We start from the raw sequence: 11,114 nt of genomic DNA on the forward strand, positions 1-11,114 counted from the left end.
CTTCACCGAGTTTGCAACATAATTCACACTGATCTCAAACCTGAAAATGTAATAAGTCCTGAAATTCTTTGCAAACAGCGTATCGAACGATAAAGTACTTGGTGATATACGCTAGGCCCTAGCGTGTATTAGTGCATCTAAGATGATGAGTTGCCCACGACCACAGTACAGGTGCTGGTATGCTGTCCGAGAAACGTTCCTGTAGACAAGCACGGTGTACCTCTGATAAGCGGTCAATGCTTAACGCATGAGGAGGACGATGACAAGCAAGAGGGTAGGGTTATATAGGTTTTGCTGAGCATAGACGGCTATGGATAGATACCGAGGATAAGACTACCTTGAGTCGGCAAGAGAGCACACCTCATGAGCGTTTCATCGTAGTGGCTGACTGTTCACCTAGTGACGCCGAGGATCGTCCTACTGGTGCCGAGGGTAGTAGCGGGATCATATTAGTATGTTTGAAAATCATCCGCAACGTGAAGTGGTGATGGTTATGGTATGTCTTTAGTCATTGTTAATCGATTACAAATTGGAATTATAGTAGAAGTAGATGCTAGTAGTACACATCGCCTCTGTGAGTAGTACGAGTTTATGTCAGTTGAACCGAACCGTCCATTGACGAAGACTGAGAAGAACAGGTTGAAGCGTCGGAAGCAGAAGGAGAAGCGTCGCGCGGCAGCGGCAGCAGCAGCTAGACAAGAGCAGGTAGACACTAGGGTGGTGTTGTGGAGAGGGTGGGGTACGAGAGTAATGTATAAGTAACTGGTATAAGGTATGTCGTAGTTTTTGATCGCTACTATGCCTATCAAGATAGGAACGGTTTGATGTGGGTATATTATAATGAAATGGACGTGTTCGAAGTGTTATGGTAGTGGTAGTAGGAATTGATGTTCCTGAGGTACTCCCCACTGCTGCTCCTACACTGTCGTCATCGGCACCATCCTCTGATCGCTGTAGTGCTGAGGGATCTAGATGTTCCCCACCTTATGTTAGATCGACGGTTAAGCGGAGCATGTAAAAGATACTTTCCGTGCCCGGAAGAATGGATTCGGATTAGGTCCGACCCGTCATTACTGACGACCTACCCTGAGATGCAGAATGAGCGCCTTCATCGTATGCCGTATCATCACTTGGAGTACGCCAAGATTGGCGACGTTGGAGAGCATCGACAGAATAAATCAGCAGGAGGAATAAGTACTACTGGTGGTATAACAATACAAGGCTGCTACCTCAAGTGACATAGTAAAAATATAAGTGATATAAAAAACATGAACAATGATCAGCTTGAAATTGGCGCGAGGTGAAATAGACACCTGGCATTCGCGTTAGGTGGGACGGGGGCTACCAGTACGGCTGATAGTAGTGGGGGCCCAAGACGACAGGTCAAGGTTGACGAGGATGATATAAGACTGCCTGGATCTGAGAGTGAGTACATAGTCGGGAATTGGAATTTCGTCACGCGTTTTACGTGAAGTGGCGTAATACTCTGTGAAAAACGCGATATTTGCGGTGATGTGGAGTAGTCGTGAAATATATTCCCATATCGTGGGCGAAACTCTGTTATCTTGAGTTATTTCCATTATCGACAAGGTCCCGATTCCGCGACTTTACTACCCCCGGGCGCTCCTTCTGCTACTGCTGCTGTAGTCGACGATACACAGCGAGGGCGGCATGCTTACGAGCTGGTGTCGGAGGCGGAGGTTCTTGGTCTCGATATATTCGATCATGACAATGTTGCGTAATAGGGGTAATCTTGAGCGGAGCGAAGCAGGGATATTAACACTAACACGCGGAATTACTTATCGAACCAACATGAAGTTTTCTGTGTGTATAAGGAACGTCACGATAACACCAGTAAACTTGGTGGCGAACTTAGTATATTTTATTTACTCAGATTCAAGATTGCAGATCTTGGAAATGCTTGCTGGACTCATAAGCATTTCTCTAACGATATCCAAACACGTCAGTATCGCTCTCCTGAAGTGAGTTACATGCCTTCGACTGTGCTACAGTGATGTGGATTCGGTCAGGTTATTGTTGGTGCCGGTTATGATAGCAGCGCTGATATATGGTCGTTCGCCTGTATGATATTCGAGCTCGTCACTGGTGATTACCTATTTGATCCTAAGGCTACAGAGTAGTACATCATCTTGTTCTGCTTATGTTCGCCGGAGTGCGGTATGATCTCAGGGATTACCCACGAGATGAGGATCATTTAGCGCTGTGTATGGAGCTGTTAGGGCCGATACCGCATAGGCTGGCTTCGCAGGGACGACATAGCAAGACGTTCTTCAATAGGCGGGGGCAACTGAGGCATATCAAGAATCTTAGGCATTGGGGTGAGCTTATTGTTGAGATCACGAATTGATCGACGCGTGGTATGATATAAAATTACAGTCTGATGAGACGCGGGCGCTTTACTGCATCTTGTGGACTCATTTCATAGTTATGGCTTTTCATGTGTGTTTCAAATGGGATCTTCAACGTTTATCATTGTGTGCTCTGGACATGATCAAACTGTGTTGAGTGATGTTTCAGGTCTGTACCATGTGCTCCTCCAGAAGTATAATTTGAGTCGCAAAGATGCTACGGAACTCACTGATTTCCTCTTGCCTATGCTGAGTAAGTTTGCCATGGACTTGATCAGCATCGCGGATCTCAAGTATAGATATGGACCCGAACAAACGAGCAACAGCTGAAGAGATGTTGAAGCACCCATGGCTGCGTGGCAATCCCTGTGGAGGCAGCGAACAGTTTGTTGATGATGAGAATGAAATTAATGGCAGCAATGAGTACGATCACGAGGTCAAGCCTGATGATGAATAATCGATCGCTTGATCGATTTGAGTACATGGCGATGTTATTCACCATCCCGATGGTTTTATTCCACTGCGAACGTGAAGCTCTTCGATGGGAAGAACTATAGCCAGTGACTGATGAAAGTTTCTCTTTGTACCATTCAAGAAGCTAATATTGAACCTGTAATTTGAGGACGTTTTCTGTAGGCTATTGGTGAACTACGATAGTAGTGATTCTGCTTGGGTTCGTTACAGGGCGACAGTGGTGATTATTTTCAGAGGGGGGTCGATAGAGTTGAGAAGCTCAGTCACAAGTATCAGTGATGAGGGTATGTCGAGTGACTCGATAAGCTTCCGTCCGCGTGCTTCGCGAGGTGGGTTGAAGAGCCTCGCCAAAAACGTGAGATAAACTTTCAGACAATCACGCGAGATATCAACGTCCGAACTTAGTGACCGCTGCTTGAGGATGAGATCAATACGATGTATATAACCACACATTGTACCATCGTAGAGAAAGATTTTGCCCACAGTCATTAGTATCAGAAGTGTCAGTAGTTTCACGAGTCTCATGGCTCTATTGGTAGTTTACGTGTCGTGTTATTAAAGGGGTGGAGTGTACTAGCGATCAAGGTGTAGCGAAACGAAGCGAACTGAATTGAAATGGAACACTTTAAGAGGATTAATGAGCAGGTTTTGTAAACAGTTCACATGGGAAAAAAGGGCGCAAAGAAACAAGAAACAATTGGGGTAAGGGCACACTATCGCGGGGATGACAATGGTCCCTTATCGACTCCCTACGATAGGAGGGCACAAACTGGCAATCTACTAGATTATACCTTTGATGGTAGGTGACGATGAAACCAGAAGAATTGTATGACGAGCTCGAAAATGGAGTAAAGAGCATTGAACAGGAGCTAGAGATACGAACTCGCGCTGCTGAGGATCATACCAGAATATTTCAAGAATACAAACGAGAGGTAAACTGTGGATTGATGGAAATATGGGGCGGCAGTGAGTGGTACGTATGCGCAGCAGGTTGATAACGTAGATGAAACAGGAAGGCTGAATAGAATGATCACTACAAGCGTAGTAGGAGACCACGCACGGAGGTAGAAAGTCGTGAAATAATAGAGGATATGTAGCTCAGTGGTAGAGCGCCAGGTTTCAGAGCAGCCGATCCCCGGTTCAAGTCTTGCCGCGGCTTAATGTGCCTCATATATTCGTTCTCTTCAGATACAAGGCAACGCAAGACGTCCTCATCCAAGAAATCAATTCTTTGGAAACAAATTTGGCGGAACTCCGCGAGGATCGAGAGATTTGCGTCAACGAGATGGAGGAAATGATCCGGGATAAAGTGAGCGAACGATTCTCTCTCATCTTGTGAGGTTCTACGTGCAGGCGAAGGAGTACGAACTGAAGGAAATCAAGGAACAAGAAGCCCGGGATAAAGTGGAGCAAACGGCTGCTGAGTTCATCTCAATGATGGAGGAACTCATCACGAAGCTCCAGTAAGAATCTTTGAAAAGTCGATCGGAATTTGCAAACCAACCGGCTCCGTCTGTTGCATCAGGAACGCCATCAAAGCAACATTGCCTGAGGGCGAAGGTTACTCTTCAGCCATTCAACTCGCAACTTCGGACCTCAGCAACCTCGATGAATCAGATCGTCGGAGACTCGAAAGGAAGGCCAGGGATTTCTCCAAAGAGATGCAGAAAGTAAGAGCGGATATTAATTCTGGATAACAGCAGTATTTCTCTATAGGAAGTGTTAGAGAAGATACGCGAACTCGAGACCCCAGCCGTATCGGACTTACTAAGTGAAGATGAGAGTCTTGCTGTTCCCCAATCGGCCTGATGCCGATGACTATTATTCTCTACGGGATGTGACCGAAAGGACCATCGATTTACAAGTCAATTCTACCCGACTTCATAATCATGCAAACCACCTTCGCCACCAAAGTTGTCATTCGTTAACTCAATCTATGTTGTGTTAATCACACAGGGTGACTTACGCGTCTAATAGGACTTTCGACTTCACTCGAATTCACATGGTTGAGGATACTCCTCCACAGCTGGAGTCTCTCCAACCAACTGGTGAGCCTACTGGGAAGTCAGAGGGTTAGAGCAATTCCCTCAGATGAGGTGTCCCCGAGAGACGACGCCGCTGATTTCCACGACCCTACGGACCTCTCTAGCCAATGGCACTGGCACCAGGCCTTCAGGGACACAGTCAAAAACATGTAAAGCGATGAAATTGTATTGCTCAACAACACGCGAGATTTCACAGGTACCGCACCAACTACCACGACATGGTTAACCTGAGAGAAGTGGCTGTCCGTAGCGACTTCCCCTCGGGCTATGCCGGGCACGTGCCCGTGGTAAAGCACGACATACTCTTCAAAAACACCAAGCTATGGCAAGACTTCCAGCACGAATTCAATAGGGAAGACGTGAGCCCTGTAGGAGTGAGTTGCACAGCCCAAGGTAATACCCATTCGATGCGATGATCGCAAAATGTCAATTATAATATCAGATGACATGAGAGAATTCCGAATGACCGACAGACTGCCAGCATTCGGTGGACAGAAGGCTGGTGTGCCGCAGTACTGTCAAAATCCTCGAGGAGCCAATAAGGTTAGGAACAAACAACAATAAAACATATTCGCCGAGTACGATGAGCAGATACCCAGAGAGGTTTTCCAGAAGATCAACGGGCCAATAGCTGTTAAAGGAGGCGGCATCAAAGCACCTTATGCTACTACACCACCAGTTAGAAAGGTAACTCAATTGAGCTGCATCAACTTCGCCGATCACTTACTCTTTCCCAGCCCCCAGGACCCCGCAATGTACCACCCAGCCCATTTTATACAGGATGATATACACTGCAGAAATGCTGCAGCATACATGTTGGATGTGCCACGTTGAAATCCATGACGAGTTCAAGTTGGAGTGGTAATGTTAATTAAAACTAAACTAGACACAACGTTGTTCATCCACCGGAACGGCTTTTGAGGATATTCGCCAAATTGGGGGACACCAGAGCGGTACATAGGGGGGATTACTTCTTGCTCTTCTTCTCGAGCTTCCTCATGTAGAAGGCAAGCTCCTCACCCTCAAGGATGTAACCATCGGCACGGCCGGACTGACCAGGGCGACTCGAGATGCAAGCCAGAAGACGGCCAGCGGCGAACTGCTCCTCAACAGCGGGGTCGAGGTAGCGATCGGCACGACGAGCCTTCAGCTTGGCAACGACGGAATTGGACTTGCCGGTAGTATCAACCTCCGCAGCACCCTTCTTGCCTGAAAACGAACAACACGAGTAATAACCGCCGCACTGGAAGAGTAATGTATTACTGAGCTCGATGCCGAAGTGCTGCTCGTACCACTGCTTGAAGGGGGCGGCATCAATCTGGACGATGGTGTTCTTGACCAAGGTGTTAGTACGGACCAACTCGTTGTTGGAAGCGTTGTAGACAGTGTTCAAGATACGAGTCTTACGAGAGACACCTTCGGAACCCCAAGAGTAGTTACCGGTATCCAAACGGAGGGCACTAAAAGAAAACAATAAGAACATGACTATCGAACTTGAGGAGGAATTACCGGAACTTGAGGTTGCCACCGCGACACCTGACAACGCGGACACGCCTGTTGCCAAGCTTGGTCATAGCAGCGGGGCGGCCGAGCTCGAACTGACGCTTCTTCTGATGGATGGCACGGACACCTCCGGTAGCTCTGCAAAGGAGAAGAAAAGAATAACAAAAGGAACCAATCGGGCGGTCAGTCCGTGGTTGAAGGTCGCCGGCATAGGACGCCAAAACTCAATGAGAATATTTCACACGATGCCAGCGAGTCCCTCTACTATAACGACATGAGTAATAGTCGACGTTTTACCTGTGCTTGTGACGACTATCCCTGCTGATTCCCATGGTTGGTGAATGAAGCCGAGATGAAGACGGTGGTTAATAGCTATTGGGAAGTTAATCGATCACTTGGGCGCGCGCTATAATTCAGATCACTGGTCGTCGTGCGGTTAGCGTCGGTATCCTTGTCGATCAACTCGTGCTCTACTGCTCCTAATACGAGCCTCCTATTGAAGGCTACATGATACACTTCCAGTAGGGAGTCTCACGGCAGAATATTCGAGCTGGCATTTTAAGCCGCTCGAGCTTATTCGACACGTATTTTGTGTTAAAACGCCGTAGTAGGCATTTTTCATGACCAACACATAAAGGGAATTATGTCTTATGGGATTGTTAAGGCAACACTCTCGCTTCAGAAGATGAGGCATACATCTATCATCACTTTTCTGTAAGTCACTTGTCGTATAAACACTACCATCAATGCTATCTTTGACGAAACGATAAAAGCGGCGGATGTCGCCCCAATGGACCATCTCAGTGATGTTCTACAACGTCATCAGATAGAGATAGAGTTAACTCGACGAAACGTTGTTCATTGTCAATTGGTCACTGTCGATGCAATAAGAGGGATTATCGTATCGGAAGGTGTTTCCCGAATGGTAACTACTGTACTGCAGTGCTATGATACCGTCGCCGCAGTTATACAGCAATAAATATCAATCAAATGTGCCTTGCTGTGTAGTTTTAAGTGAGTCTTCCTCTATAATGATTGTGATGGTAACTTAACACAATGCTAGAACCATTGCACCCTCCTTCGAGAGGAACGATGTATGTAAGTGTAGTAGCAGCAGCAACTAATCTAATCATTAGTAGTACGCGAGATCGATCCCCGGTAAAAGCAATTCATAATACCAACCAATCATCATAGCCAATCGCAAGGAGAGGGTATTCTTCGTCATCACAGACAACACAAGGATCCTTATCAAATTTATCTCTATCAATTATGCATAAAATGGCGTCGGCGACTGTCAAGTATGCTGGGTCGCTTGCTCAAGGACCTGCCCACCAAAAAAGTCGAATCTCGTCGAGTTCGTTACCGCGCGTCTCTCACATTCTCGTGGGTATAGGGCTCGAACTTATGACCATCACCACGGAAGAATTTCGACTGGAACTCCACCCAATGCAACCTAAAAATCACAGCGGAGCGAAGCAGTTCGAGCATCTTTGGTATAAAACTACCTCAAAACGTGGAGGAAACACTCGAGGACGTCCATGCCCATCAGGACCGCTAGTGTTATACCGAAGAATATCGCGAACGATATGTAAATTCCGATGGCATTGATTATATACGGTCCATTGGCCATAGCATGGAAGACCTAATGAGAACAGCAGTGAGAGAAAAAGTCGCTATAAGCATTACGGTCATCTCTAGGAAGACCAAACTGAGCTGTTGATGGGCGAGGGACAATGCCCAGAGACGGAGATAGGAAGCTGTGTGGGATACCGTACCAAGGACAAACTGCAATACAGAGTATTTATAATGATGCTGATAGTGCTGCCTCAGTGACTACCTCGATGGTTTCGATGACCTGATGTATAACTACATCTCCCAAGTCGAACTCCTCATCCTCGCCAGCCTCTGCCTTCATTATCGTCGATGATGATGAGCCTCCCACAGTCTACAGGGAATCGCAGTACCAGGGCAGCATCGACCACTCGAAGACGTACCATTTCCACAGCATCTGTTTGATGGTCCATAAGCCCAAGCCCAGCCTCGTCACGACGTCGCACTGCATGGGCTCGCTGCCGTTGCATGAACTGTTCGCTGAAGACCAGTAACAATTACTTCAAACAACGACGCCAATACTCGCCGGCTTACTCAGATTGTCTATGCTTCCACCATAGTATAACTGGTTTGGGCACCAGCATTAGAGGGACGCTGATTACCGCTAGGAATATGAGCAACGACTGGACCCAACCTTGGTCTGATGACAAAAAAATCATCCCCTCGAGAGTGACTACTCTTACCAGGATAGAGAACTTGGCCTGGCTTAACACCCTGACCCAGTGACATCGCTATGAGGGTGTTGATGAGGCCCGGTGCTGGGTTGAAAGAGATATCACGGGTCCACTTATACCTAATAGTAAGTACAGCGTCTACGTTGAAGACGGGACAGAGATAGTAGTACAAAATCATCCAGTCCATATAGCCGAAAATGCTGACGAGGAATACCAACTGAAAGGAAGCGAGAATGAGCGCTCAGCTGCGACAATCTCGACAAGGACGATATGATGGTCCGAGCCCCGCACGGTAGTAATAGTAGTTAAAATAGTAAAGGCCAATACCACTCTCCGAGCACAAGATGAAATGCCCTATGACTACCTGCGGTATGCACTCGAAAAAGAAGTCCACAGCACTACGGTCGTATACCGCATTAGAGAACTTGAGAAAAATGCCCAGTAGCATTTGGACAACGCCTGAAAAAAGACCATAAAAATACTGCTGCTGACGATCGTGAGTGACGCCTCACCGAAAAGCACTGAGATCTTCATCTTCATCGAATTCACATACACGAGCTCATTGGTAGCACCATGCCACACAGGGTCCAACCCAAAGGGATACGGCCCAGTGTATGGATAGGAACCTAATACACCACATTAGGGTGGTCCTGACTTCACACGCTACTACTACTACTACTACTACTACTACTACTACTACCCTGTTGATTTCCGGTATTGGTGGTATCATATAATGGACGGCAGGTGATACCAGAACAATCCCAGCTGAGCAAATGACATAGCCAACGATAGCGCGCCATAGGTAGACTATTACCGACTACCGAAGAGGTTGAGCCCCACCGCAAAGAAATCGTTATACATGAGACCTGTGAAATGATAGAACGGTTACACACGAGTATAGATAGAACGATTATACGTTTAACGTGAAGTGGCGTTAAACTCGGTAAAAAACGCGATATTCGCAGTGATATGCAGTAGTCATGAAATATGTTTTTCACTAGTGTTTTTCATATCACTAGGGTGAAACTCCATTGTTTGGGTTGCTAATACTACCTGCGAATATGGCGAAAAAGCCCATAGCCGTGACCATGAAACGCATCTTGCGTAACACAGCTAAGGAACGGTCCAACTGCGGTCCCTGAATGACAAGTCAGCTACAATAATAAGAGGCAGATTATCCCTCACTTGAATTATAGCCCAAGTCCCTAGTAGGAAGAGCATAGCACCATGGCCAACGTCCCCGAACATGACACCAAATAGGAAGGGAAAGGTAACGACGGTGAACAGCGCCGGATTAGCCTCTTTATACCGCGGAATGCCGTACCTGTCAAAAACAAAGTGCCGTTATGGACAGAAACCAGACTTATTACGTATCCACTAGATCCTGCGCTATTTGAGTGACCTCATTGGTCTTCATGTAGGTCGGCGGACTCCTACCGCGATGAGCGACTTGCTCCTCCTGGCCCGTCGTAGCGGCATACAGCTGGTCGTGATCAGTCAATAGCATCGCTCCCACCTGAAGTCCCGTGAGTCACTATCATCATTACTACCATCGTTTCTATTCCTACCATATTAGTAGAGCTCATTCGAACCAGTGTATGGCGAATATCATCCTCCTCTTCTGCTGGGTACCAACAGTCGCATCTCAGTGTTACGTCGCCCTCGAACATGTTCAACAAAGTATATATGCCCTTTTCCTAATACCAAAATCGTCTACACAGTCGTTATCAAAATCGCAACAACTGACTTTGGCCAGAAACAGAGCCCAATCCTCAATGAGAGAATTTCCACCGATCCCAACTGGTTCTACCAAATGTTCGATTTCCTCCTGAGTAATACTACTGAGATCACCAACTACACATGTCTTGACCTACCTCTATGAACCTCCTATAGGCATCCAACGCTTGCAGTTTGTCAACTAGAAGCTCATCCAAATCCTGATAGATCCACTCATCAAAATACATTGTCATCACTCACTGTCACTTACCCCCATTCGGGCAGAGGCCTCCGACTCGCTGTGTGGCCAGGGGTACATATGAGCACCGAAGGCTGTGCATATCCTACGTATTTTTTGAGCCATACTTCCAGTGGTTGGAGAGTAACCCTAAAAGAGTAGGGCAAGTCATCAGCGATGACCCCACATGCAATAGGGTGATGCTCACCTGGAAGTAGACCATGAAAACGCTGTAATATTCATTTTCGCCAGTTTTCGCATCCCGAAGTGCTTCCGGAATTTGGACGAAATCTGTGAATCTGATACAAGCAGTGTGGAATCTTCGGAGTGCGCTAAGATATCTTCCCACGTGTTGCCAAATGTGGCTCGGAATAAAACTCTCGCGAACCTCGTCTGATCCGACTGAGACCGACACAAGTCACTCGCGTTGTGAGGTGTATCCACCTTACCTGTAGAACTACCCCAGCAATGCAGCTGACCCCGG

The 11,114-nt window shown here is 47.0% G+C and overlaps 5 protein-coding genes across 5 annotated transcripts in view; 3 read left to right on the plus strand and 2 right to left on the minus strand.

The window, feature by feature from the left end:
- The window catches only part of Pmar_PMAR000969 (srpk, putative), a gene marked incomplete at its 5' end in the record, with an annotated part of 4,630 nt that extends 1,633 nt beyond the window's left edge, over positions 1–2,997 (plus strand). Inside the window, 12 exons of the mRNA XM_002781966.1 lie at positions 172–274; positions 319–432; positions 599–705; positions 899–1,014; positions 1,058–1,194; positions 1,330–1,461; positions 1,591–1,738; positions 1,895–1,982; positions 2,031–2,137; positions 2,191–2,339; positions 2,539–2,622; positions 2,669–2,997. Of these exons, the coding sequence (XP_002782012.1) occupies positions 172–274; positions 319–432; positions 599–705; positions 899–1,014; positions 1,058–1,194; positions 1,330–1,461; positions 1,591–1,738; positions 1,895–1,982; positions 2,031–2,137; positions 2,191–2,339; positions 2,539–2,622; positions 2,669–2,826 (1,443 nt within the window). The 3' untranslated portion in view covers positions 2,827–2,997. The remainder of the gene's footprint in view (positions 1–171; positions 275–318; positions 433–598; positions 706–898; positions 1,015–1,057; positions 1,195–1,329; positions 1,462–1,590; positions 1,739–1,894; positions 1,983–2,030; positions 2,138–2,190; positions 2,340–2,538; positions 2,623–2,668) is intronic.
- Positions 2,998–3,506: 509 nt separating this feature from the next.
- Positions 3,507–4,652, plus strand: Pmar_PMAR000970 (tropomyosin beta chain, putative; the record flags this gene model as incomplete). Its single annotated transcript, XM_002781967.1, has 7 exons — positions 3,507–3,545; positions 3,647–3,775; positions 3,834–3,907; positions 4,032–4,152; positions 4,197–4,306; positions 4,369–4,513; positions 4,560–4,652. The coding sequence occupies 7 exons, from the start codon at positions 3,507–3,509 to the stop codon at positions 4,650–4,652; spliced, it is 711 nt and encodes a 236-aa protein (XP_002782013.1).
- A 193-nt stretch (positions 4,653–4,845) lies between these two features.
- Pmar_PMAR000972 (hypothetical protein) lies at positions 4,846–5,452 on the plus strand (the record flags this gene model as incomplete). The annotated part of the gene is made up of 4 exons (XM_002781968.1): positions 4,846–4,891; positions 4,935–5,037; positions 5,085–5,281; positions 5,331–5,452. 4 exons carry the CDS (start codon positions 4,846–4,848, stop codon positions 5,450–5,452), a joined length of 468 nt encoding a protein of 155 aa, XP_002782014.1.
- Positions 5,453–5,785: 333 nt separating this feature from the next.
- Pmar_PMAR000973 (40S ribosomal protein S8, putative) lies at positions 5,786–6,743 on the minus strand. The gene is made up of 4 exons (XM_002781969.1): positions 6,689–6,743; positions 6,398–6,529; positions 6,152–6,348; positions 5,786–6,097 (listed from the first exon to the last, which is right to left on the minus strand). Exons 1-4 carry the CDS (start codon positions 6,721–6,723, stop codon positions 5,856–5,858), a joined length of 606 nt encoding a protein of 201 aa, XP_002782015.1. The 5' UTR covers positions 6,724–6,743; the 3' UTR covers positions 5,786–5,855.
- A 742-nt stretch (positions 6,744–7,485) lies between these two features.
- Pmar_PMAR000974 (vacuolar ATP synthase subunit A, putative) overlaps positions 7,486–11,114 on the minus strand; it is a gene marked incomplete at its 5' end in the record, with an annotated part of 3,882 nt that continues 253 nt past the window's right edge. Inside the window, 23 exons of the mRNA XM_002781970.1 lie at positions 7,486–7,715; positions 7,769–7,844; positions 7,897–8,033; positions 8,078–8,176; positions 8,229–8,336; positions 8,386–8,482; positions 8,537–8,642; positions 8,686–8,795; positions 8,847–8,893; positions 9,041–9,135; positions 9,189–9,302; positions 9,377–9,441; positions 9,491–9,542; positions 9,730–9,814; positions 9,862–10,000; positions 10,047–10,192; positions 10,245–10,373; positions 10,424–10,504; positions 10,551–10,613; positions 10,664–10,780; positions 10,839–10,929; positions 10,980–11,032; positions 11,080–11,104. Of these exons, the coding sequence (XP_002782016.1) occupies positions 7,686–7,715; positions 7,769–7,844; positions 7,897–8,033; positions 8,078–8,176; positions 8,229–8,336; positions 8,386–8,482; positions 8,537–8,642; positions 8,686–8,795; positions 8,847–8,893; positions 9,041–9,135; positions 9,189–9,302; positions 9,377–9,441; positions 9,491–9,542; positions 9,730–9,814; positions 9,862–10,000; positions 10,047–10,192; positions 10,245–10,373; positions 10,424–10,504; positions 10,551–10,613; positions 10,664–10,780; positions 10,839–10,929; positions 10,980–11,032; positions 11,080–11,104 (2,065 nt within the window). The 3' untranslated portion in view covers positions 7,486–7,685. The remainder of the gene's footprint in view (positions 7,716–7,768; positions 7,845–7,896; positions 8,034–8,077; positions 8,177–8,228; positions 8,337–8,385; positions 8,483–8,536; positions 8,643–8,685; positions 8,796–8,846; positions 8,894–9,040; positions 9,136–9,188; positions 9,303–9,376; positions 9,442–9,490; positions 9,543–9,729; positions 9,815–9,861; positions 10,001–10,046; positions 10,193–10,244; positions 10,374–10,423; positions 10,505–10,550; positions 10,614–10,663; positions 10,781–10,838; positions 10,930–10,979; positions 11,033–11,079; positions 11,105–11,114) is intronic.

The sequence above is a fragment of the Perkinsus marinus genome (assembly GCF_000006405.1).
Source record: "Perkinsus marinus ATCC 50983 genomic scaffold scf_1104296940846, whole genome shotgun sequence".
NCBI classification, from domain to species: Eukaryota; Perkinsozoa; order Perkinsida; family Perkinsidae; genus Perkinsus; species Perkinsus marinus.